Raw genomic sequence first — 27,984 nt, forward strand, 5'->3', positions numbered from 1 at the left:
CCCAAGAGTGACTAGGTAGGCAAAGCAGATTCTGGCAGTGAAAACCCTCAGGCAAAGGGACAGAGGTTGTGGCCTTTGGATGTTGGGCTGAAAGCAAGTGGAAGGAGAGAAAGAACAGACCACTGGGGAACACCTGCTGTGTGTTAGGCAAGATGGAAGTCATTTTAAATATATTGCATACCCTAGGTATGATAATCCACATATCATATATGTTTCTTTAATAACCTTTCAAGGTAAGCATTAGAATTCTTCTTTTATAAATGAGGGGTAAGGGGTTTGAGAGGTTAAATAAATTCCCCTCAGTCACTCACTGTCTTTGATGTACAGCCTATCAGCCCCCAAATCCCATGCTCTTTTCACACACTTAACATTTCCTTCTTTGATAGTTTAAACATTAAGCTCTAGACTATTCAGATTTCAATATTTTCCCCTAAACTGTCCATTTAATCTCCTATTCATTTTTTCCCAGGATACCACATTACATTTAGTCATCATGTCTTCTTCGCCTACTCAGATGCTCAGACTTCCCTCTTTTTGATGACTTTGACAGTTTTGAGGAGTATTGGTTAGGTATTTTATAGATGTCACTCGGTTTGGGTTTGTCTAATGTTTATCTCATGATTAGAATGTTTTTTGAGAGGAAGACCATGAAGGTGAAGTGCCGTTCTCATCACATCATATCAGGGGTTCATGGTACCAACATGGCTCACAGTGTAGAGCCTTGATCACTTAGGTAGTATCAGCCATGTTTCTCTACTGTAAACTTACCATCACCACCACCTTCTCTGTTTACTGTTTAAAAGTAAGTCGAGAAGTACAGACCACCTGAAAGGTGGGCAAGAGAGTTAAAGTCTACCTTCTGGAAGGGGGATTCTCTACATAAATTATTTGGAATTCTTCTTTACAGGAGATCTCAGAGATCAATTTTAACATGTCTCTAAAACTTCAGGCTAAAATTGGGGGCCCTATCTTTATAATAGGTTTATCTGTAACACACTATGACTCCCGTAATAAATCTTCTCTGGGCCACTTGTTTCACCGGCAAGATGAAGGAAAGTTCTCTTTAGTAGATGGAACTATAATGTGACCATTTTTACCACAGAGAAGTAGCATTTTCCCTTAGCTGTGTGTAAGGCATGGATTGAACATTGGCCATTGTGAACAATAAAAACCACTGTGATCATTCCTTGGTGTTTCCATGACCATAAAATGCACCTCTGAATTGGAAAGCTTTTTTTTTTTTTTTTTTTGAAAAAAATGCCTCAAAAAAAAATTTCTGCAAATCCCCACCAGATACACAAATTTTACTTCTTAAAAAAAAAAATTCTGGGGCACCTGGGTGGCTCAGTCAGTTGAGTGTCCAACTCTTGATTTCAAGTCAGGTCATGATCCCAGGGTTGTGGGATCAAGCCCAGTGTTCAGCTGAGCATTGAGCCTGCATGAGGTTTTCCTCTCTCTCTGTCTCTCCTGCTGCCTCTCTTCCCTGCCCACACAGTTTCTCTCTAAAAACATACACAAACCCAAAACCAAACTGAAACAAAAAATCCCCAAATCTGTTTAGAATGTTAGTAACTAGAAAGTTTGAGTAGAAATATATCTATCTGATAGGTTTTCGTTAGAAGGTTAAGATCCTTCATTAGAAACTGGAATGGACACTAGGCTGTTTTTATGGTAACCTACTGAAGCCTTTTTCTCTTGAATGGAAAGGTGTAATTTCTGTATATACTACATGTAGCTTCTTGCTCTACATTGGATCAAGTCCTTTGATACAAGAATAAATGAAATGAGCTGAAATAAAGGTCTATAGTCTGTCTCTGCTTGTGGTCAAATTCTACTTGGGTTCTAAATAACCAGAATAAAAAGCCCTTTTCAGTTTGGCTGCATTCACCATGTCATTTTTAATAACAGAAGTGCATGTCCAAGTATTTTCATGAGGTTGTATTAGAAACAGGTTACAAGCTCTCCTTTGACAGCATTTACAGCCTGAAAGCCCTTTGCTCCTTTTGTCCCTTCAAATCAAAATTCCCTTGCTTGACATTTACATTCTATTATCATCTTCTCTCCTCTACTTAGAAAACTTAGTTCCACTATACTGGAACTGAAGTTCCAATAGAAGCAGGCTTTCTACTCCATTTGGGCCAGTATTTTCGCTGTCCTTCCATATACTCCATTCTTTGTGCTCACTGACAGCTGTGAAGCCTTTCAGACCCACTCCTGTTCTTATCTGACCTTCTTCTGAACACTTCCTCAGGTGTAGCGGTACAAATACTTTTTGTTTCAATGATGATTGTTTTGTATTCCCATCAAGATTGAGTATGGGGATTGTGTACCTATTATGTTTCATCTCATAAAAAGGTGGAAGTGGATTTCAACAGAATTTTACATAGATATGTAACATACAGATAGTAATAAGAAAAATCCATCCACATAAACATTGGTAATGTTTAAAAGAAAGTATCCAATATAAGGTCAATATATTTTTCCATAGAACAATATTAATGGCCTCTGGATGGATCAGGTATTTGGCAATAAAAGAGAAAAGAAAAACCTATCTTGGGAGACAACCAACCCTTCCTATTACTCCGTGGGGTATAAAATTCTCTTAGGGATACTCATGGAAGGAATCTATGAGATGCAACAAACAGTATCTTCACCAACTTCTTTATACACAAAATAGTTTGAGTTTTAGGTATATTTTTGTGTTCCTCTTGGTGCCCATACATTGCTGAGTATATATACAGTGCTCAATGAATTCTTGATTGATAGAGTTTGTTTCTTTAAATCATTAGGTTTTGGTTACTGACAGTTCAGAATTTTCACATTGTTCTAATACATTTTCTAAAAACGTTTATTTTCTACATGTTTTTTCTCTAAAGTCAAGCCATGTCCCCTGTCATTGGAACAGAGATTTCACAAATCATCTGGACTTGCTGCTCTTGTCTAAAGATAGAGATAAAGACTATTAGAACTGATGAACATCTAGTTCAACCATATCAATTTTACCATACTAGAAACTGAGGGCAGAAAGGATAACTTCCATTCAGCCAATGCTATGAAATGGATGTTTGTGTTTCCCCCTCTCCCCAATTGATAATGTGACCCTAGCTGCCAATCTGATGGTATTTGGAGGTGAAGTGTTTGGGGATTAGTTAGGGTTAGATGAGGTCTCGAGGGTGGGGCTCCCGTAATGGCATTAGTGCCCTTACAGGCAGAGGAAGAGACCAGAGTCAGCTCTCTTTGTGTCATGTGAAGACACAGCCAGAATGCAGCAGTGTAGTGTACCAGCCAGCAAGAGTGTCCCCACAAGAACTTGACCGTGTTGGAACCCTCATCTGGGACTTCCAGCCTTCAGAACTGTTGAGAGAATAAATGTCTATTGTCTAAACCAACCAGTCTATGATCTTGTGTTATTGCAGCCTGAGCAGGTTTAGGGTAGTGGACACTCAGGCCTTCTGATGTTATCTTGATGTTTTAGCATGGCTGATTCAGATCAGATATAATTAATGCTGTGTAGTAAGGTATATGAAAAATAGAATGCATTTATGATACTTTTCTATTAGGGTTATTGTGAGAATCAAATTCCAGGCATATTTAAACCATCTGGTAAAGGTCTACCATAGGACTAGTGTTCAATATATGAGTTTCCATGCCCATCACTGTCCTAGACTGTTGGGACCAAGAATTCATGCTCCATTCTTAAAAAGCTTATAATAATAACTAAACCATCTCATACTGCTGATCTGGGCTTTAATTTAGTATAGGATGCAATTAGTCTGAAAAAAAACATTGAGAAGTACTATTTTATGCAAAGAAGAAATTATTGGCATACTTCTATTTAAATAAGAGTGATAGGTTTTAATGATGAGAATAAATTATTAACTAGGAAGACAGCGCAATAGAGTGAGAAAGAATCGTTAAAGGTCCTAAAACCATTAGGACCATTAAGATATGAAAGATATTTTGATATTTTGTCACGATTATGTCTACATTTCTAACAAGGAAAAATATTTATGGAATATATACTCTGAACAAATAAAATATCTAAAACATTTTGTTTTCTTGCATATCATAGATATGCAAGCTTGTATTTACTTACCTACTTATTTAAAGTTTTTATTTTTTTTGAAAAGATGGAGAAAGTGGGTGCATGAGAGAGAGGGAGAGAGAGAAAGAAGAGGAGGAGAAAGAGGAGGAGGAGGGGCAGAAAGACAGGGAGAGAGAGAATCCCAAGCAAGCTCTGTGCTGTCAGTGTGAAGGGTCTCCATCCCATGAACTGTGCGATCATGACCTGAGCTGAAACCAAATCAAGGATGCTTAACTGACTGAACCACCCAGGCACCCCTATGTAAGCTGCATTTAATTGGCTCATCTTCATAATATCTTATATATGATGACTCCTTTTAAAAATTGGTGTTTTAAGTAAAGAATTCTTACAAATCTTGGTGCTGTAAAAAATTATACCTGACATTTTATTTGCCTTGCAGATTTTACGGATTTTTTTCTTTTTCCAAACTTTGTTTCTTTTTCTGGCATTGGTTAGTCAAGTATTTGATTATGAATTTCTTTCCTAGTTTTGTTGTTGTTACTGAGGCTTTATTGTACTACCTTTTCTTCCCTAAAAAAACAAGCTTTCATATTTGAAAGAAAAACAAAGACCTAGAAATTCCCTTTTCTGTCACTTCTATAGAATTTAATAACTATGATAGAATTAAGAACACAGTAGGATGAAGAATATCTTAGGTATAGCAAAGCAAATCAAAATAAGGATGGATTCTGCTTGGCTTCCAGTGAAGACAAAGTGAGCTAGCCAACCCTGTTAATTTGGAAATCATAGACACTGTTACCTTACTTAGAAACTAATAAAGTGGCCTTTACTATTAGATTAAGCCAAGATTAAATTTCATCTAAACTGCTTCAAATGGTAATTTTAAATAATTATTTATGTCCTCTGTGAAATTTAGGCATACACATGGAAAAGGGGGGAGAATAGGAGTTCATTTCAAAGGACCTTAATATTCATTATATATAGTAAATTCATGCATTCACACCATTAGTTTTTTTGGTATTAAATGTATGAAAACGTTGGCAGGAAGTTCACCTGAACAAAGAAGCAGCTGAGGGTAATAATTAAGACTCAGGTGTGGAGTCAAGAAGAATTATGCACAAGTCAGGAGAAAAGCACTTGAAGATAAAATGGAGAGAGGAATCAGGTTCAGAAGACTGAAACAAGTGTAGAGAGGAGAGCTCTGCTGGCACTTAATGGTTTAATGGAGACAAGCCTATCCTGGTAATGTTAGCGGGAAGCTTGGAGTCTTGTCTTGTACTTAACAGGGCTGCGGAGCAGATAAACAGGTGAGCCCAGGGTGAGCCGGGAACAGATGGACCCTGCTAAGATTTTTGTGCTAACAGCCTACCCTTCTCAGTATGAAAAGTTCTTCTGATGGTGTAAGAGAAGTACTGTGTGTGTGCTCACGGGTGTGTGTGTGTTGGGGGGGTGGATTTTATTAAACTAGAGTAGTATTAAACTTTCCTCATTATGAGAATGTATGATAGTTTAACTTTTCAAGGGAATTTTTAAAAAATATTCTGGGAATCCCGTTAGTAAAATGAATACAGATTTACATGAATCATTTCCCTAAGAGCTTAAAATATTTTAACATTTACGCCCTATAGAAATTTAATTTTAAGTTCTTTAGAGCATAGACTGATATGATACACTATAATTAATAGAATAAATAGTTCTTTTGTCCTTCTGTGTGCAGTGACATACTTTGATATAATTTCCTAAGACTGTTGTTCCTCTAGGTTTGGTCTGGTGTCCCTCCTTGCTTTTTCCTATTTTTTTTTTAATTTACATGCAAATTAGTTAGCATATAGGGCAACAATGATTTCGGGAGTAGATTCCTTAGTGTCTCTTACCCATTTAGCTCATCCTCCCTCCCAAAACCCCTCCAGTAGCCCTCAGTTTGTTCTCCTTATTTATGAGTCTCTTCCGTTTTGTCCCGCTCCCTGTTTTTACGTTTTGTTTCCTTTCCCTTATGTTCATCTGTTTTGTCTCTTAAAGTCCTCATGTGAGTGAAGTCATATGATTTTTGTCTTTCTCTGACTAAATTCACTTAGCATAATACCCTCTAGTTCCATCCATGTAGTTACAAATGGTAAGATTTCATTCTTTTTTATTTTTTTTAACGTTTATTTATTTTTGAGACAGAGAGCGAGCATGAACAGGGGAGGGTCAGAGAAAGAGGGAGACACAGAATCTGAAACAGGCTCCAGGCTCTGAGCTATCAGCACAGAGCCCGATGCGGAGCTCGAGCCCATGGACTGCGAGATCATGACCTGAGCCAAAGTCGGACGCTTAACCGACTGAGCCACCCAGGCTCCCCATGATTTCATTCTTTTTGATTGATGAGTAATACTCCATTATATATATATACCACATCTTCTTTATCCATTCATCCATTGATGGACATTTGGGCTCTTTCCATACTTTGGCTATTGTTGATAGTGCTGCTATAAACATGGGGATGCATGTGTCCCTTTGAAACAGCACACCTGTATCCCTTGGATAAATGCCTAGTAGTGCAATCGCTGGGTCATACGGTAGTTCTATTTTTAGTTTTTTGAGAAACCTCCATACTGTTTTCCAGAGTGGCTGCACCAGCTTGCATTCCCACCAACAATGCAAAAGAGATCCTCTTTCTCCGCATCCTCGCCAACATCTGTTGTTGCCTGCGTTGTTAATGTTAGCCATTCTGACAGGTGTGAGGTGGTATCTTGATGTGGTTTTGATTTGTATTTCCCTGATGATGAGTGATGTTGAGCATGTTTTCCTGTGTTGGTTGGCCATCTGGATGTCTTCTTTGGAGAAGTGTCTCTTCTTGTCTTTTGCCTGTTTCTTCACTGGATTGTTTTTTGGGTGTTGCATTTGGTAAGTTCTTTATAGATTTTGGATATGTTCTTTATAGAGTTTGGATATGTCCTTTATATGATATGTCATTTGCAAATATCTTCTCCCATTCTGTAGGTTGCCTTTTAGTTTTGCTGAATGTTTTTCTGTGTGAAGAAGCTTTTAATTTTGATGAGGCCCCAATAGTTCATTTTTGCTTTTGTTTCCCCTTGCCTCTCGAGACATGTTGAGTAAGAAGTTGCTGCGGCCAAGATCAAAGAGGTTTTTGCCTGCTTTCTCCTCAAGGATTTTGATGGTTTCCTGTCTTACATTGAGGTCTTTCATCCATTTTGAGTTTACTTTTGTGTATGGTGTAAGAAAGTGGTCCAGGTTCATTCTGCATGTCACTGTCCAGTTTTCCCAGCACCACTTGCTGAAGAGACTGTCTTTTTTCCATTGGATATGCTTTCCTGCCTTGTCAAAGATTAGTTGTCCATACATTTGTATTTTAAAGTCTAGATTGTCTGATATAAGTATGGATACTCCAGCTTTGTTTTGTTGACTGTTAGTATGACAGATGGTTCTCCCTCCCCTTGTTTTTAATATGAAGGTGTCTTTAGGTCTAAAGTGGGTCTCTTGTAAACAGCATATAGATGGATCTTGTTTTCTTATCCATTCTGTTACCCTATGTCTTTTGATTGGAGCATTGAGTCCATTGACGTTTAGAGTGAGTACTGAAAGATATGAATTTATTGCCATGATGATGCTTGTAGAGTTGGAGTTTCTGGTGGTGTTCTCTGGTCCTTTCTAATCTTTGTGGCTTTTGGTATGTATGTATGTATGTATGTATGTATTTTTTCATCTTTTCTCCCCTCAGAGAGTCCCTTAAAATTTCTTGCAGGGCTGGCTTAGTGGTCACAAACTCGTTTAATTTTTGTCTGGGAAACTTTTTATCTCTCCTTCACTTTGAATTACAGCCTTGTTGGATAAAGAATACTTGGCTGCATATTTTTCTGGTTTAGCACACTGAATATATCCTGCCACTCCTTTCTGGCCTGCCAAGTTTCTGTGGATAGTCTGCTGCAAACCTGACCTGTCTTCCCTTGTAGGTTAGGGACTTTTTATCCCTTGCTGCTTTCATGATTCTCTCCTTGCCTGAGTATTTTGTGAATTTGACTGTGATATGCCTTGTGGATGGTCAGTTTTTGTTGAATCTAATGGGGGTCCTCTGTGCTTCCTGGATTTTGATGTCTGTGTCTTTCCCCAGGTTAGGAAAGTTTTCCACTATTATTTGCTGATATTACCCTTCTACCCCTATTTCTCTCTATTCCTCTTCTGGGACCCCTGTGATTCTGATGTTGTTCCTTTTTATGAGTCACTGATTTCTCTAATTCTTAAATTGTGCTCTTTTGCCTTCATCTCCTTTTTTTTTCCTGGTTCATTATTTTCTGTTTGTCCTCTATATCGCTAATTCCCTTTCTGCCTCATCCATCCTTGCCGCCACTGCATCCATCCGTGATTGCAGCTAAGTTATAGCATTTTTAATTCATTCTGGCTATTTTTTACTTCCTTTATCTCTGCAGAAAGGGATTCTGATCTATTTTCGACTCCAGCTAGTATTCTTATTATTGTGATTCTAAATTCTGGTCCAGACATCTTGCTTGTAGCTGTGTTGGTTAAATCCCTGGCTGTCATTTCTTCATGCCCTTTCTTTTGGGGTGAATTCCTTCGTTTTGTCATTTTGAAGGGAGAAAAGGAATTAATGAAGTAGAAAAATTGAAATTAAAAAAATTAAAATTAAGAAAATATTAAAAGTTAAAAACACACACACAAATTGAATAAATGATGCTAGATCCTAGGTGTGTTTTGGTCTGGGTGTTGATAGTGGTTTGACAGATTAGAGAGAAAAAAGTGGGGGTGAGGAGTAAAAAAAAATTGAGAATTTGAAAAAATGAATACACTGAAGTAGACTAAAATGAGATGATGGGGGTAAAATAGAATTTGAAAAAAATATACACAAAAGTAAAGAATATAGTAGAAAAAATGTTTTTAAGAAAAATTAAAAAATATGCATCTTTTTCTGTATTTAAGAAAAAAGAAATGAAAAGGAGAAAAAGAAAATGAAATCGTTTGAAATTTGAAAAAGTGAATACACTGTAGTAGACTAAAATAAAATGATGGAAGTAAAATAGAATTTGAAAAAATTTACATAGAAGCAAAAAAAATAGTAAAAAAATATTTTTAATAGAAATTGAATGTAAAAATGAAGTTTTTCTGCATTCAAGAACAAGAAAAATGAAAGAGAAAGGAAAAGAAAAAATAAAAAGGAAATTAAAAATTTGAAAACGTGAATACACTGAAGTAGACTAAAATAAAATGATGGAAATAAAATAGAATTTGAAAAAAATTACACAAAAGTAAAAATATAGTAATAAAAATTAAAGAAAAATATTTTTATTGAAAATTGAAAATAAAAACGAATTTTTCTTTATTCAAGAAAAAGAAAAGAAGTGTAAAAAAAAAAAAAAGGAAAGAAAGAAAACTGAATAGATGAACCTGCTAACAGATTGAAGTAGGACTGAAATTACTTCATTTTCCCCTAGAAGTCAGTCTATGTAGCGCTTTATAGTCCATAAACTAAGCCGGCAGTGAGACTTGTATTCTTGAAGAGCAAAGTTGGCTCAGTTGAGAGGTGCTCAGTGTAACGGCTCTGTTTTTCCGCTAGATGACGCTGCTACCCTACTGGGGTGGATTGTTGAGGTGCTCATTGGTGCGTAAGCGCATGCATCGGGGAGGTGAAAAATGTTGTCACCCTGCTACCCAGTCTGTTCTGATCAGCAATTGCGCATCTGTCCTCTGTCTTCAGCTTTCATCCACTCCCCGCTGTTTCACTGTCCGTGACCAAGCCCCAGGCACTACCTCGCTATGAGTTTTGTCTCAGGTGTGGCTGTTTTCCCGGCCCCTTACTTCTGAAGGACTGTGGCTTTGACCTCTGCTGGAGGGTCTCACTGAGCAATGGCCAAAAGAGCAATGGCTGAATGTCAACTGCACCCAGGAACGTTTGCTGGACCCTGCTGCTGCAGGTGCCCAGAGACTGCACCCAGGTGCCAGCCCGCCCCAGGAAAAGTTCCTGAGATGGTGTAGCAGAAGCGTTTCAGGAATTATGGAAAATCACAACAGACATCTGGCACCAGGCTTCACCCTTAAGGACCTTGCCCCAGCACCAGCAAATGTGGCTGCCTTCTGGGGTCTGCTGGGTCCAGGTGGCTTCAACAGTTTCTACCAAATGTCTTTCCAGCAGTGGAACTACTTTTCCCCTGTGGCCTGAGAACCTCCGGACCCCACTCTGTTCCTGGGGATTTGCCCTTCCCACCAGAGCACCGCCAGGTATGGAGCTGCAGAGTTGCAGCCTTTGCACTCCCCTTGTTTACAGTCTTAGTGGAATTTAAACCCTCTCCTTTCTCCCTTTTTAGTTTAGTCGCTGCGGCTGTTTCCAATTTTCCACTTTCTCTCCAGCTGCTTTTGGGGAGGGATGTTTTTCCCGTATTTTCATCCCCCCCCAGTCTCCATCCTCTCTCTGCTTGCAAAAGCAGTTCCCTACCCTCAGCGGCTTCTCGCTCCTGAAATTCACCTCACCTTCTCCTTCTTCTTCAGGTACAGGTACTCCGTGCCATGTACCTGCTGAATTCTGTGGTTCAGGTTGTGCAGATTGTTGTGTTAATCCTCCAATCAGTTTTCTAGGTGTGTAGGATGGTTTAGTGTTGGTCTGACTGTATTTCATGGACCCTTGCTGCTTTATCAGGATTCACATTAGAAATTTTTATCATTTCCAATACCAGGAATAATAGAATCATTTTGAGGGTGGCTTGTTTTTATATTATTGACACAGTTAATCATATAACCAATTTCATACTTACTAGCTAGAAAACTCAAAGCCAAAGGTGTGGCTTGTTGAAATGAATGTAGGATTTCAGGAAATTAATTTTAAATATTTTACAGTAAAATAGTAAAAGTATATGCTAGGTTAACTTGCACTGCCAATTTTTCTATAGCTTTTGAAAAAAAATGTCATGTGATAAGATAGTGATGAGTGAAATAAAGGCAAAAGAAATGTCGCATAAATGAAATCTCCTTACAGCTTGCAGCCCACCTGTAGACACCTGAAACATGCAGTGTGACCTTCCTCAAGGAACTCATGGCTGCCTTCCTTAATGCTTTTGTTTTACTAAATACTAAAAGTCACCTTATCTTAATAGTAGCTAGCCCCTCAAGGTTCTGAAAGTCTTCCAAATTCCTTAGAAACTTAATCTCTATCCCTCCTCCCTCCACAAATCTAAAAATTTATAATCAGTCAGTCTTCACAACCTCAGTGCAGCTCTTTCAGCCCATGGGCCCTGTCTCCATGCTTTAATCAAATCACCTGTTTTGCACCAAAGATATCTCCAGAATTCTTCTTAGCCTTTTGCTCAAGAATCCCATCAGATAGTAACTATCATTATGTAGAGACACAAAAATTAGACTGTAGAAGAAAAGATAAATCTAAGAAAAGGCCAATATTAGGGCTCGTTTTTTAGGGACCCTTAAGAAAAAAATTTCACAGTCTCTGAGTAACGAAAGAAAGGGGTTGAACACAACAGATTTGCTATTTGTTTTTATGCCAGGAAACACTCTAGCCAGGCAAACTAGGCAGAATCACATCATATGTTTAAGTTCCTGAAAATTTCCATCAATTCAAGCTTACTAGATGTTCCTTTAATATAAATAATGATGCTCTCTTCTAGGTTGCTATCCAGATCATTTAAACATTTAATGAATGGTAAGTTCCTTCTTTCCTCTTAGGCTATTTCATTTCAGTTGCAAATTTACCCTGGTGAGTTTTAATTCTAGTGTGCAAACTTTACTAAAAGGGGACCAAATTAATGTAGAAAGGGCTTCTAAGTAATTATAATACTTATAAAAATGCAAACTGTAAAGTCAATTCATATCTGTTGAATGAATGTATTCATTACAATCTGTGAGTACATTAGAATAAAATTATTACTAAAATAGTTTTTTTAGGAGAGGGTCATAATAAGGAAAGTATTTGTTTACTCTCAAAATTTATTTACTGCCATAAGGTGAAATTCTTTTTAAATATAATCACATTTTAGAGGAGAAGATATTTGAAAGTATTGATAAGACCTAATAATCTCTTCTTTACCTTGGCAGAAAACAAGGTTAATAAATGACTAGCATAAGCTTCCCTAAAGGCTTGCTACCTTGAAAAATGGCTGTGAATCATTTACTACAATAAATTACATGGAATATTTCCATATGCTTTCTAGCTCTCCCCAGATGAGTGGCTCCAGGGAGAAAAAGAATCATTAGAAATGCATTTGCTAAAATATGAGTATTTTTCCATCATTTTAGATTTTTTGTCTTTAGAAAAATTGAGTACAATATATATGGGGGCTGCTTTTCCCCCCTTTTTTGATTAAAAAGGTATTATAATTCAAAGGAAGGACTCACCACTGGATGTTTAAAAATTTTATATTCATACTTGATATTAAAGTACAATGGTTATTTTATAAATATTAATCTAATTTATACCCAATTATATTTTATAAAAATTTTAAATTAAAACTAGTGTCAGATATAATATATGACCAATAAGACTAAGGCCTGTTTGCCAATTTTGATATTGGCTCTTTAAAGATCATATAAATGGGGGTGCCTGGGTGGCTCAGTTGGTTGAGCATCTGGCTTTGGCTCAGGTCATGATCTTGTGGTCTGTGAGTTCGAGCCCCGCATTGGGCTCTGTGTTGACAGCTCAGAGCCTGGAGCCTGTTTCAGATTCTGTGTCTCCCTCTCTCGCTGACCCTCCCCCATTCATGGTCTGTCTCTCTCTGTCTCAAAAATAAATAAATGTTAAAAAAATTTAAAGATGATGCAAATGACATTTAAAATCACCTCATCAAAAAAGAGTAGTAGGGGTGCCTGGGTGGGTGAGTTCAGTGTCAGACTCTTGATTTTGGCTTAGGTTGTGATCTTGGTTCTGCTGACAGCTGGAGCCTGCTTAGGATTCTCTCTCTTCCTCTCTCTCCACCCCTCCCCCGCTCACATGCTCCTGTGCTTATGTGTGCTCTCTCTCTCTTTCAAGATAAAATTAAAAAAAAAAAATATTTCTACATCAAAAAGAGAAAGCAAAAGACAAACAATGATTGGAATAAATAAGCTGTTTAAAAGTCTGTACATGAAAACACACCAGAAATAAAATGTCAGGTCAGAAGAATGTCTGCAACACATATCACAGAAGGTAATAATCTCAAAGTATTTGTATAAGTGGACAAGAGAAACAAGAACTCCCTCAATCAGCAATGAAAATATAGGCAAAAACATGACTATAATATCTTCAAAGTATTGATGTCCATTTTTAAACTGCTTAAGTGCATTGATAATGTTAGAGATACGATTTCAAATAAGATAAAATGTTTCTCATACTAAATTGGCAAAGTTCAAAAACAACGCAAAAATACAATACCTGTTTAGAGTTCTCCACTCTGACCATAATCCTGGGGGAGTGGAGTTGGAAATCAATACAAATGCAGTGAACATACACTTGGTGGGGAGTCGGCCAGATTCAGAATCAAACTGGCTTTACCCCCTAATCATGTTACCAATCTCTCAGGGTTCCCATTACACTCATGAGTAAAATCAGGAAAGTAACACTATGTATTTCATAGATTGTTGTGGGAATCAAAGGCGGTAACGCATATAAAATGTTTAACATAGTACCTCTCCCTATTTTAGCTATTAGTCCCATTAAACTGGTAAAACCTTAAAAAGAACAATTTGTCACCATATATAAAGCCTTATAATGTTGCATCAGTTTTGACCTATAAAATTTACTTCTAGACACTATTTTTAAAGAAGTGAATATGGATACTCACTAGATTTTTGCTACAAGGTTATTGATGAGCCTGATCTATAATGATAAAAATTCACAAATGGTACTGTGTATTAAATAATAAGGGACTGGTTAAATAAGAGCTATGCATTAAAAATAGGCCCTGTTTAGGTTACGAAGTTATTAGTCAACAGCTGAAAAGAAGCTAAATTTTTTTGGTTTTAAACAGTGAATATGTCTTAAGTTTGTGAGTGTAGTGTGTGGTCAATAGTGTAAGTAGAACACTAACAGTGAATTGAAGATACATGAAAATGCACAGAGCACACACAGAACAGAAAATTAGCAGACATATGTCTAGAGTACAAAAAAACTATTAGAACATCAAGGGAGACAAGGCTGGAAAGTCAGATGGGGATGAAATTATGTGGGATTTTGTATATATCATTAGTAAGGAATTTTTATGTTATTCACTGGGCAGTGGAGAATCGCTGGAGATTTTAATCAGATTTTAATTCTAATGTGGTATATACAGAATGTATGTATGAAATTCCATATGATATATGGAAATGAGGTCTTCTGACCACACAGGTGAAAGAAAATACAGGCTAGAACAAAGATGTAGGCCCTAGTTACAAAGGGTCTTAGAGGTGGGAGTCAAGGGATATCATTTTCATGGAAATACCAGGATTTGGTGGCCAAACTTCGGAAGTGTGTATGCTGGATTTAAATTTTGGATGCTTATGTGAAAGAGAAGAAAATGGGTACAGTGTGGAACAATTGAGTTTGAGATGCCTGTAGAGATTTCCAGTAATTAATTGGCAACAGATTCCAGAGTTCAGGAGAGAGGTTGGGGATGCAGATATAAATCTGAGTCATTAGCACTGGAGGGGACATGGAACTGCTTCCAGAGAATTTCATCTTTTCAGAAGTATAGAGAAGACAATCCCATGACTTTTTAGTATGTACTTTCTACTAGGAAATTGTTCAGTTTTTCTTTCACTTGTAAAAATTTGTGTTCAAGTTTTAATCAAATTCCTCTTTATTTTCATTCTTTTGAAAGTGTTTAATGACCTCGTATTACTTGTTAATGAAAGCATTTCAAGAACAAATAGGAATGGGCTTTCTAATTTATTCTTTGAGATAGAAGATTTTATTATTAAGGTTCTAAAAGCATACCTCAAGATCAAATGTTGAATGTAATAATTCAACAGTTGATATCTTGTTTTTATGGTATTCGGGCTACAAAAACTTCCATGCATTCTTTCATTTACTTGGCTAGTTTTTATTAGGTGCCTACCATATCCCAAGCCCTGCAGGTGCCTAGGGGTGAGAGAATATGCTGGATATTTGAGTGTTTAAGAAAAATATTTCCAACAACTACTGAAAAGTTTTTTTCTGATATCTCCAAGAAAATTAAAACCAACAAACAAAACAAAAAAAGTGTGCAAGGAGAAATGGTTAAGGGATAGTTGTCAATTAACATAAAGCACCTTCTTTTAGAAATGCAACTGAGTGGGGCATCTGGGTGGCTTAGTCAGTTAAGTGACTCTTGATTTCAGCTTAGGTCATGATCTCACAGTTCATGAGTTTGAGCCTTGTGTGGGGCTCTGGGCTGTCAGTTTGGAGCCTTCCTCTCTCTCTGTCCCTCCCTCTCATTCTCTCTTTCAAAGGAAATAAACTTAAAAATAAAAAAAAAAAAAGAAACCCAACTGAGTGGAAATGCTAAAAAAATGTTAACATTTGTTATGAATTTTGTGCAAAGCAAGAGTGAGAAATTTGAATATTTTATATGGGTTGGGGCTACTTTTAAAAATTTTAAACTAAATAACCATAAAAATAGATACTGCTTCCATGGTAACATAAGAGAATAACAATAAAAAACAGGGAAGGTAGCTCTGAGAATAAAATCCTAAAATCTGTTCTTTTTTAAAGTCAAAAGTGTAAACATGTTCCTAAATATAGACTAACTAGGATTAATCATCCAAGAAATATTGAGTTCCATCAAAATATAAATCATAATAGGGTTTTTATGTGATGGTTTAATTTTTTCATAATATACATTAAAACAAGAGAGGCAGTTAATTTTATTAAGCTTAATAATACCATTGAAAGTGTTGTACATTTTATCTTGCCTCTGGCATTAGCCACTGAATGAACACTTTATTTTTTCTTATAGAGAAAAGAGAAACAATTGAGAACAGAAATGGAAATAAGAGAATTGATGGCAATAGACCAATATATGTAATGAGTGTCTAGAATATGCCAAGCTAGTATTAGTTATGCAAATTTTACTAATCTGTAGAGGAAAAAAAGGGCAAAAGTCTTTTATTCACTTTGTAAATAAAATATTAAAGCTAAAAAATATTAACTAATTTACCATAAATGACCCAATTAACCAGAACAGAGCAAGGCTCTAAAATGATACTCTTTTATACTCAATAGTTCAATTTTCTCCATTTTAATTACGAAAACAATAGATATATACAGAAAAATGGGGTAAAAAGTAAAATTTCCCATTCCAATTCATTGTTCTCAGCAGAGGTAATTATATTCCAGATATAATCTGTTAAGAATGCTTAGAAATCTATTACATTTATATAAATATAGGTATTATAGATACTTTGAGAAAAATGTTCATATACATTTTTCATAAATAAAATAATTCAAAGTAAGTCATATTCCAAATTTCTTCCCTTTTCAATTTTCCATGATAATAAATATAGACCTCTCTTACTCCAGTGGCTATATAGTATTCTATATTGTAGATGCACTGTGATTTCTTTAAACATTCCTGTCTGGGTAAATATTTAGTCATATCCATTGTTCATGTTATAACAAAAAGGGCTCCTATATAGACTTTTTTCTATGTGTATTTGTAGACCTGAATTTATGTAGATGGAAAAATACTGGTTTTAACTCCTATCTTGCCATTAAGTTGATAATATAGAAACATTAGAATACGTGTAGGTATGGGCTTTTTGCTTATTGTTTGTTCACTTTATTAATGAATCCCTAAGATTGGTGTCTTTAGATACTTTTGGTTACTATGACAATAACAACACTTTTTGGCAACGTCTACATAGTTTTTAGGTACTTGCCATATCCCAGGCACTCAGCCAATGGCTGGAGATGAAGAAAGGAGTAAGACATAGTTCCTGCCAACAAGAAGATTATGGTAGAGTGGGGTAGCTTATTCCTGAATATTTGAACACTTATAAATGAATAATGTAATTTTTAACATTTATGATCCAGGTGTTTTGTGTCACTTAGAAAAATACAGATATATGACTAGTTATCCTTTTTAATACTATGGCAACTTAAAAAACTTTAGGAGGATTGGGGTGCCTGGGTGGCTCAGTCGGTTGAGCGTCTGACTTCGGCTCCGGTCATGATCTTGCAGTCCATGAGTTCGAGCCCTGCGTTAGGCTCTGTGCTGATAGCTCAGAGCCTGGAGCCTACTTCGGATTCTGTGTCTCCCTCTCTCTGCCCCTCCCCCGCTCATGCTCTGTCAAAAATAAACATTTAAAAAAAACTTAGGATAAATCATCTAGGTTATCTTCCTCCTTCATTTTCATCTGCATTAGAATCATAGTGTGGCTTTTTGGAATTCTATAGATCATCATGGTCCAGATGATCAGTTGACCTTTTTTCATAAGCTGCTGAAACACATTATGGGAGACACTTCTACATGTCCACTCAGTATCCATGGTAAATAAACTGTATGGAGTAGTCACATGTAAGTGTAGTAAAATATTCAGTTTTTGTGCTAGAGGTATTCAAGTAACACATTTCTGGCCAAAAAGACTTATAGGGAGGTATGTAAAGCCTTTAGGGAGTCTTGTTTTTCCTAATAAAAGGACAATCATGGTTACTGCAGCTCTTCTCTACCCCTATTTCTTCTTGCCTTGAAAATGGACATGATATCTGGAGTTTCAGCAGCCCTCCTGTGACCAGCCAATGATAAAAGTTAACTTTACGGATTGAAGAATGCAAAGATAGAAAGTTTTTGGTTTCTTTGCAAAGTCACTGAGGACCCAAACAAATGTTAAGAGTTGACTACTTTCAAATTTTTTACTGTCATTTGGGAAAAAATTAAACAATGCACAGTTAGTCCTCTAACAGTTCAACTTTTCCATTTCCAGCTGAATTAATTGGGATTACATTGGTTTTGGTAGTAGAGGCCTCTCACATTCACGGTGAATAAATATACAAGCTGGACCATTTGTGAGTGCTCTGCCATTGTTCTGCCTATATTGTTGTTCCTATTTTGTTTCATAAAGTTACTTTTCCATGCTTTAATTTAGAGACTATGGTTTAAATATTTTCCTGCTTACACTGAAATTTTGGACAATTAGGATTTTAATAAATAGTTTTTTGGTTTTTAAAAAATTCCTTTTTTAATGTTCTCCATTGAATCACACAGGTCCTATTTGAAGTATAGTGTCAAAACTCAACATGGCTATTGCTTTTTCTCTGTAGATTCTTGGCACATTCAACTGCATTACCTCTGTAACCATGATGTGCTGGACAGAATAACTTTTGTTTCCTAATTTTACTCTAATGTACTAAACAAAGAACTCACTGGTGTATGTCTCCTCCACTTTTGTAGACAACTTGTCTACTGAGGATTAGCTACTTCAAACTCCATTATAAATCTCTACAAATCCCAAATTCTGTTTCTCAAAATGGCCACAACAGCAGGGCTGCCCCATCTGAAGACTCACAGCTAAGCAGCCTCCACATGCCCACCTTGCAGAGCCACTTTTCAACATTTAAAGAGCATACAAGAAACTTGTTATAGTCTGACAGGACTCTAATAATTGGACTGCAACACGCAAAAAAAAAAAAAAAACAAAAAACAACAACAACAAAAAAAAAAACTGTCTTGGACTTTTAATCAAGCATCAATTTTGTTTAAATACTACATTTTTTACCTGGTCCAAAGAGCATCTTCAGACACCCAAAGCAAAAATGTAACAGATGTGCTTAGTCATGCATTTAAAAATTTTACTGAACCCCAGAAATTCATAGAAAACACGATATACATAAACATATACAAAAACAATTTAGAATAAGCACCATTGGGAAAACATCATAGTTGAGGGGTTATTTCATACTATTCAGTTAATAACAGAATAAAATGTGGTCCTCATTTGCCCATACATGGTAAAATGAGATAGGTCTAAAATATTTGGCTATCTTCATTAATTGGGATCATCGAAAATGCTGCCCTATTAAATTCTGTAGCGCTTTCTTAAGATACTTAGGGTAATAGGGAAATTAGTTCTTGATTTGAATGCCCATTAATTTCTTAAGCTAAGACTTTATTGTTATTGGCATGTGAGTCCTGATTTACTATGATTGCTTCACAGCAATATTCTCCCCCAAAGATGAAGCTGATAAAAAAAAAAAAAAGGAGAGTTTACCTGATTTCCTCCCATACCATGACAGTTGAATATACCCACTTTTTCATTTTCCTTGCGGCCCATGTTGTCTAAACACTGGTTGGTTTCAACATTTCTTATCTAAAGGAAACATACAAAAACATGTCAGAAAGTCTTGCTGGTGTTATCAAATTGTATATTGATAATAAGATGATAAATGTTTGCAAGGAAATTTCTCCAAGAAGAACACAAAATATTTGTCTTTTTTCTGTCTAAACTCCTACTTAAGTAAACTTGAACAGCAATGGCATTGTCATTAGCATATAATCAAGAGGCACTCCTTGTTTACAGCATAGTATCAGAGAATGGGGAAATATCTATATATTACAAATTATTCATTCCCAAATCCTTTTAAAATTAGGGCAGTTGCCAAATTCCACTCAAAAATCCATAGTCTATTCTTGAACTCCTGTGGTACTGTATGCAAAGGAATTGAAACAAATTGGTTAAATATTCAAATTTATGTGTCTTTAGATTGCTTTATTACTAGATATTCCATCATATGTTAATAAAGATTAATTATTGTTTATTTCTGTAACTAAAACCTATCCATTCATCTTTTTTCATACCTAACGCCAAACTTAATGGAAAAGAGTTGATCTAAGAAGAGCTATTATAAAGCTAAATGGTGATTTCAGATTAAAAATCCCTCAAAAACAAGATTAAATTGCCAAGTGCAAGCATAAGATTCTTGGTTTACACTCAAATACTGCATTAGTTCCATAATTAATATAATGTCAATTTGTCTTTGGGACACATGTAATTACAAAAGCCAATCATTGAGTTTAAAGATGCTAAAATTACTAAATTAAGCACAAACGAATAATTAAAAAGGCATTTCTAATAAATGGAATGGGAACGTTTTTAATTTTTCCCTTAGTCTAAACTACAAGTATGTATTTGTACCTGTCCACTCTGCTTCCGAAAAGTTCTTAGCTGTGACTCTTATTAGAACCTGCATATCTTACTATTCACTTATACATTATTTGCATACATCTAATTAGTCATCTATGCTTTAGGTACATATTTCTTTCTTCATATTGGCAAATGAATAAGATCACAAACTTCTAAAAAGGATAGATGAGGTTTATATGAATCACTTTTTTGTCTGATGCAGAATGCAAAGGGCAAGTAATGGTTCCTGGAATTGGGAAAAGTGGTGTGATTTGCTTTAAGGCCCCAGTCAGCAATTGAGAATAGTGGGAATTGGAATTCATACTTTGCAAAGGTTGAAAGAGCTGAGCAGAAGTGTCAATGCATTGAGATTTAGAGCAGGATTATAGATCCTTTCATCAAGAACCTGAGCTGCAACACATTAGAAAGATCAGAACACACTATGAATATTAAAGAGAAAGGACGTAAGCTTCAAGAAGCAAAATCATGTTCTAGTTCCACACTGGTAGGTTTAGGGCTGAAATACACTCTTAATCTGATATAGGTTGGTTCAGGCACTGAAGGATACTGAGACTATAAGTGAAGATTAAAGGTTTCAGGACCTGTAGCTTGACAGAATTGAGAAAGGTGACAATTGATAGATGATGTTTATCAGGCTGCCTATGTTGCATATGACCTAATCAACACATGACATAAAAGTTTATATTTAAATTCTTTATATCCTACTTTCTTAACATTTCATAAAAGGCAGACTTCTTGAGAAATAATAAAATGCTATATTATTCTTAAAAAGTACAGAGTAGTATAATACTATAACCCTTAGAGGAATAAATTGTCACAAAATGGTTAATTCACCTTTACATGTAAGCTATGCAATCTGATTCAGAGGACCTCTGCTAGATTCATGATACTTGAATAGATTCTGGTTAATAATTAAAGGGGCAACATGTCATTTATAAAATTTTGTCTTTTTGATGGACAAAAGAAGATTTAAAGCCATATTCAGACCTGTACATACTCTGACAGTAGCATTTTAAAAGGACATATGAGGATGCATATCATCCTACTTTTTGACAAACTAAGCACAGAACTTAAGGATGCTTCCAAAGTATTTTGTCCCCAGTAATTATTATTAACCTATAGCTTATAGACCTATAAGCTTGGTCTGTAACTCCTCTTATGAATGCATTTATCCAACAAATATTGTGAGTATGTATACTTCATGTAAACACCATTGAAGGTGCTGAGGCTACTGAAGTGAACGAAATAAACATAGTCCTCTCCACCATGAAGCTTATATTTTAGAGAAGAGTTTAATGCACAAATACATTTGTAATATATCAGAAGCTCAAGAACTTCTATGAAGAACACAGGAAGGGTAGAGAAAGTGATGGAAGGAGTACTATTTTAGATAGGGGACTAGGAAGGCCACTCTGAGAAAATGATACTTGAAGATATACCTTAGTAAAGTGAGAGAATAACCATATTTCCATGTGTGGAGAAGTAGTCCAGACAGAGGGAACAGCAAATGTATGCTCTCTGCAGCTGAGAAAAACTGAGTCAAACAACAAGTTTAGCAATATGGCCAGGGTGCAGTGAACAAGGGGCAGAGGAGAGAGGTATCCAACGCTAAATAAAGTAAGAAATCATTAAGTGTTTAAGCCTGAAGATGACCTATTTATAGCTTTCTCTGGCTGCTGTGAGAACAGATTAGAGGGAGTAAAGAGTAGAGGCAGAGAAACACGTAAGGGGAGCCTTGTCGTCATGCCGGCTAGAGATGGTGGCTGCTTGAAATAGTAGGATAGCGATAGAGGTGGATAGGTCAAACTGGGGATGTTTTTAAGACCGACCCAAATAAGATTTGTGATTGAATTGGATATGAGCTATGAGAGGAAAAAAAGACAAGCATTCCAAGGTTTTGCCTGAGCAAATGGACAAATGATGTTTCCCTTTACTGGAAACAATTTTCTGAGTTCTTGCATGTTGATAAATATATATATGGCCTTTATATTTGAATATCAATTTGGTATATCTGAAATCCTTGGCTCACAATCTATTTCCTTGAGTATCTTTAAAATGTTATGCAATTTACTTCCAGCGTAAATAGTTGCTTTTGAAAAGTCTAATGATAATCTGGTTTTCTTTGCCTTATTCTTTTTTACAAATGTCTATTTGCTTGAATGCCAAACTGATCTTTTTCTTTTAAGTTCAATAGAGTTACCACTATGCATCTTAATATCATTCATTCTGGATCACTCTTCCAGAAACATAGCATTCCTTTTCAACATGTAGTTTCAAATTTACTTTCAGGAAAGCATTTTCTTAAATTATAGTTAGTAATGTTCATTTTATTTTATTGTTTTGATTTTTCCCATTAGAAAATCCTATTGTTTTGGATCTTCTTGCTTCTCTTCTATATGTGACCTTCTATTAAAAGTGGAATTATTGGGGGTTTCTGGGATTATTGACTTGTGTTGTTTCAAGGTTAGTCTTTGTTTCTAAATGAATTCATTCTTTAATTTCTAATTCTTTACTACATTTCATGCACTCATTTTAAGAGTATTTCTAAGTTTGATTTATAGCATTATTTTCTACATTTTATCATTATACAATTTATTTTAGTTCATTTTGAAATATTAGGTACACTTTTCCTGTCTATGGGCATAAAGCTTTGGTGTCCATGCATTGTTTGTAGAGAGATCATTCCCCTCCTTGTTATCTTTATTCTTACTGTGGCCATCCTCTTCTAATTATTATTGTTCTTATTACATGAATCCAATTCTCCTGACCTTTTAAGAGAGAGGGTTTTATCAGGAGACCATTTCTTTCTTTTCTATTTTTGGGAATCAGCTGGAATCTTTAAACTCTTCTGTTGCCTGATTCCCAAGTCCACACATTCCCATTTAGATGGTGGAGGGTATCACTTGGCCATCTGGGGTTTTAAAATCCCCCCAGGTAATTCTAATGTCCAGCAAAGTTTAACAACTAGCATTTTGGAGGGAGTTATGCAGGTTTTTGATGTTAAATGGTGACATTACTATTATAATTAGTCTTCCTTTCTAAAGTAACTTTTTCAGTGGTTCGCATCTGGAAAGCTTTTATAATATGGTTCTGCCTGGCCTCGCCCTCATAGATTCTGATCCAAATGGTCTAGAATAGGACCAGGAGAGAGCTTAAAGCTCTGCACATAACTTGAGTGTATATTCAGGGTTGAAACCCCTTGCATCGGTAGAACATAGTGGAGTACTTGCTAGTTGGAGGACTACCTATTTTGAAGACTCTGGGTGCTGGTGGAGAGAAAAGGAGGTCTTCATAAAGTCGATTCCCTCAGTGCCCAGTGGGAAAGTTGAAGGGCAAATGTTCCCAGCTGTCCCAACTGGGAATGTTTATATAGAAGACCACTTCTAACTAACTTCACAAGTCTGGCTCTCCCGTTCCTGTACTTTTCTGAAAAGTTGAAATAATAGCCTTCTATTTTTTGAGATCTCCTGGTTCTGTTCATTTCTCCTATTTTCATCTGGATTTTCCATTTCCTTTGTCCTCATTGTCTCTTACCCCTTAATTGGGCTTTATTCCTTGAAGTTTCTTCTAAGAAGGAATTTCAGCTAGTGAGTTTTAAGAAATCACAAGTCTCAGAGTGTGTAAGCCTTTCAGACATTAGAAAGGAGACCTTTCACTGACTTACAAATTGGACTGTATGGAAACACCTCTCCCAGTTTCAGCTACTATTATCAAAGTGGCCTGAGGCAATTTCTCATGAGTATCTGTTAGCACTTTGGGGGTTATCTGGGTCTCATTTCCATCAGACATCCCATTGCTTTCTTTGCTTCCTCCGGCAAAGATTGGAGTATCACATGGTCATGAAATTGACAACTTCTATTTTGGGATTTGTGAGAATACCTGCCACCTAATTTGATAGTGTTTTCTATCAATTTTTTGTTTTGCTATCCTGGATGCTCTGTTTTAATGGGAGAACTCAAAGAGATTCAAACACTGCATCACTGCTGCCACTGCTTATTTTTGGATTTCTAAAATAGACTGATTTGGGGGACTTCATGAAAAGATGCTTGTGCTATTTTTGATAATGTTCTAACTATTCCACAAAGTGATTTGGTAGTTTCTAGACATGTAATATTACCTGTCCCTGAGGATATAGCAGGTGCTAAGAAGATATAAAATAGAAGCTCAAGTCAAATCTGATGAAGTTGGCTAGATTTGGGATCTGGACTAGAAACAGATAGGAGTCAGTGGTTTAGGACAGCTGTCAGAATGAGATGAGATGGGGTGACGACCACCACCACTAATACCACTGCCACTGCAATAATAATAATTAGCAATCATTATAATTGTATGTGCTATGTGCTGTTCCAAGCACTTATGCGTAACAGGTAATTTAATATTTACAACCAACCTATTACCCCCATTTCATAAATGAAAATATTAAGATACAATGAAGTTAAATAATTTGTCCAAATAAGGAATTGAAAGCTACTATCATGACATTGGGAATTGCCCAGTCCTGACCTCCAGATAGGCGAGCAGTATTTATCAGAAAGGAGATGAGAGGAAGGAGCAAGGAAGGATTGAGTTCTAGCTAACCAGAGGTAAAGGGTACAACAGGTCATTCAGACAATGGTGAAGACATATGGAACAAGACACATGAAAGCAGGCTAGGATCAGACCTAGGGGACTAAATCATGAAGACTAGATGCCCCACTGTTGGGCTGAGGTCATGTAAATCATTTCTGGCTATGGCTAGGATGACATTAGATGCAAAAAGGATAGAACACAGAATGGGTATCAATAGCCAACTTAAAAATCGAAAGACAGAGACATCACCTGGATAGAGACAATATCAAAAGGTTTATGTCACTAGGACGATACAATCCAGATTAAAAAAAAAATCCATGCAGATTAGTATACATCAGATTATTCTCAAGTCTGAACCCAACACTATGGGAATCTGCTGTATTTTCATAAAAATATAAAAATGGTCACCAATGTGTACTGACAGTCCTCATCAAGCAACTCTTACTGTAAATGATAAGGTATTGGCATACAGGAAAGTTCAATCTATGTACCTTATTTTTTGAGATGCAAAAGATGATGTGATTTAGGATGATCTTGTGTGATTTTTAAATCAGAACCCTTCTAAGTGTACCCTGGGGCCTCAAAGAATGTTGTTTAAGCAAAACAGTCAACTTCAGGAAAGACCCTGATCTCATCACTGGTACCATATTACCTGAAAACATTACCAATTATTTGGTAATGCCATTAATTCTGAGAAAAATCTAGGCAGCCAACCACTGATGATCTTCATTCATTAGAAATTCCTTACCGATTCTATTACCTGTATTCACATAAGAAGAGCAGGCCAGTACTTCTCAGACCTGTAAAATTCTTTTGACTCATTGCTTATGGTATGGGGTATCTGTGAATATGTGGCATAGGGCCAACATAGTTTTAACTTTAATTGTTGTCTGCTTTGAGATTCCTTTGTTTACACATAATCTTTTATTGCTTGGAAACAATTTTTAATGACATAAAATTGAGAGTATTTTTCCCACTTGTGTTTTTGTGTTTGAAATCAGCAAGCCTTTTTCTAAATGTTTCTACTCAGCAGCAGCCATGGTAATGTTCTTACCACTTACATAGTTTGTTCATTAGCTTTTGCTCCCTCTGCTGGATTGTAACAGCAAGCAACAATGAGAACTCTCAGTTCTAGAAAAGAGGCATATACTCCCCCCTCACCCTCATACCTTTGCATTTTGAAACCAATATGTAAAATCCATTCTAAAGATAATAATATAAACTTAAAATAGTTTTTTGCTTTAATTACTCCAACACATGCTTATCTTTCAATTGCACATTATGTTACTCATTATCATTATTTTACATATGTCAACCTCATTTGGTTTCTCTTTACTTCCAAAGAAAATAGGCACATTTGCAGTGAATTCCAGTTTAATGTTAATGTTTCCATATTATAATTGCTGTAGTGAATATGCATTTAAGTAGATTTTTCTCTTTGCCAAATTGTGCATAAATCAGAAGGATGAGTGCAAAATCTATATATTTGAAAAATCCAAGCTGACTGCTTATGTAGACCTGGGTTTAAAATGCCCCAATTTTAAAATTCTGACTATATGGCATATTTATCCCTGTCCACACACATACACTCAATGTAAAGAGCATAGAAAATCAAATAATTTCATTTATTTTGGTGGATAACAAAAGCACACAAGAATATTGAGAGAATTCAGTAAATGCCTAATTGGCATATAATTTGTTATGATTGTTTGTGCCAATATCTATTTAAGTAATACAATTAGAATTAGTTCTAGTCTATCAGCAATGTGAAGTAAAAATTTTTTTTTTAGGTGATAAACTCACTTTGTTCTCAGGTGGGTTACACAACCCAACAGCCTTCAAATTAACATCTGATGAAGGAGTAACATTTTTTTTTTCCTGTACATAGGCATGTTCAGTTATCCTGGGTTGAAAATTAGCTACTGGATCCCAAAGAGTTTTAGAAACATAATGATGGGCAGAGAGAATGTGCTGTTTGTGTAAATCATCTAAAAGGAGGCTTCCTCACTGGTTATCCTAATGAAAGGTCAGGAAGACTGTGGATCTATAAATAGATCTGATTACCAACAGAGGGTAAATCTCTAAGCATGTTAGCCTCTGAGTTCAGCTGTCACTGATTGTACCCTCAATCCCTGAAACCTAGCAGCTTCACATTTCCTATTTTTAGTTACACAAATTTGCTTTTAACAATATTTATAGAATATGGTACCAATATGCAACAGCACCCTTAACCAAAGCTGCTATGGTTAAAGGATACAAAAGGAAAAAGAAGTTGTGAGGTCAAGAAGGCAATCCAAACTGCACAGGCTAATGTCTAAACGTCTCTGAAGCAACATGCAAGTGTAAATTATGAGCCCCAAGAGTCAAGTCACTTGGCTACAGAAATCCCTTTCTCCTGATACTCCTGTATTCTACATAGCTCACAATGCATTTTTTCCCCTCAAAATGCTGGCCTGTCATTGGTCCAAAAACTTGAGGTGAGACATATGACTTTAGAATCTTATTTTTCAATCCTATAGTACTGAAATTGGCCTTTATATTTACAAGATCAGAAACTGACATTCTAAATCTCCATAAGCTAAAGGGCTAGTTAAGAAAGAATTTAATGCTATGAAGAACTCAACGTCCTTATTCCATTATGATATGCTTCCTGAGCCTAAAAGGCACATGCTTCATTAAGCTATTTAAAGGTTTTAGTTCAAAACAATCGCACAGCTTTTAACTTCCCATTGGGAATTGTATGTAATTCATGGGCTGGATAAAGTAACATTTCAATTACCTGAGTAAGATTCAAACATAAGAAATTAAGACACTGGTATCAATAATTTTCCTAATGATTATTTTGGTGATGATACAGGATAATGAGAAACTGAATATCACATTTGCATCTTCCAAAACAGCTAAAAATGTTATAAAGAAAAAACTGACAGGGAAGCATTTATATTCACCAGTACACTGTGATATTAAATAACAGGCTTTGAACAACATTGAAGTTTAAGGAAACTTAAAATTGTTAAATGCTACCAATTTCATTTTAAATTAAGTGATGAGCACCTATGAGAAATATACATATTACAAAGAAATCATTTGTTGTCTTGATAAGTAGCTTAGATATCTGATACCACTCTGAGGCTCCCACTACTTGAAAAAAAAATAACCCTCATGTATAAGGAAAGACAGCTTTTACTTTCTTCCAAAAATGGTTAATGGCAGGAGGTAAGAAAGAAAAAGCTTTAAGTAAATGTCTGTTGTCCATTAACAGTTGATCCCAAACTCATTAT

At 35.9% G+C, this 27,984-nt stretch overlaps 1 protein-coding gene across 1 annotated transcript in view; it reads right to left on the reverse strand.

Annotated features, from left to right (window-relative positions):
• Positions 1-27,984, reverse strand: part of GALNT13 (polypeptide N-acetylgalactosaminyltransferase 13) — a 528,170-nt gene that overhangs the window by 25,060 nt on the left and 475,126 nt on the right. The window contains exon 11 of the mRNA XM_049615630.1: positions 19,202-19,300. Within this exon, the coding sequence (XP_049471587.1) occupies positions 19,202-19,300 (99 nt within the window). The remainder of the gene's footprint in view (positions 1-19,201; positions 19,301-27,984) is intronic.

The sequence above is a fragment of the Panthera uncia genome (genome assembly GCF_023721935.1).
Source record: "Panthera uncia isolate 11264 chromosome C1 unlocalized genomic scaffold, Puncia_PCG_1.0 HiC_scaffold_3, whole genome shotgun sequence".
Classification (NCBI taxonomy): Eukaryota; Metazoa; Chordata; class Mammalia; order Carnivora; family Felidae; genus Panthera; species Panthera uncia.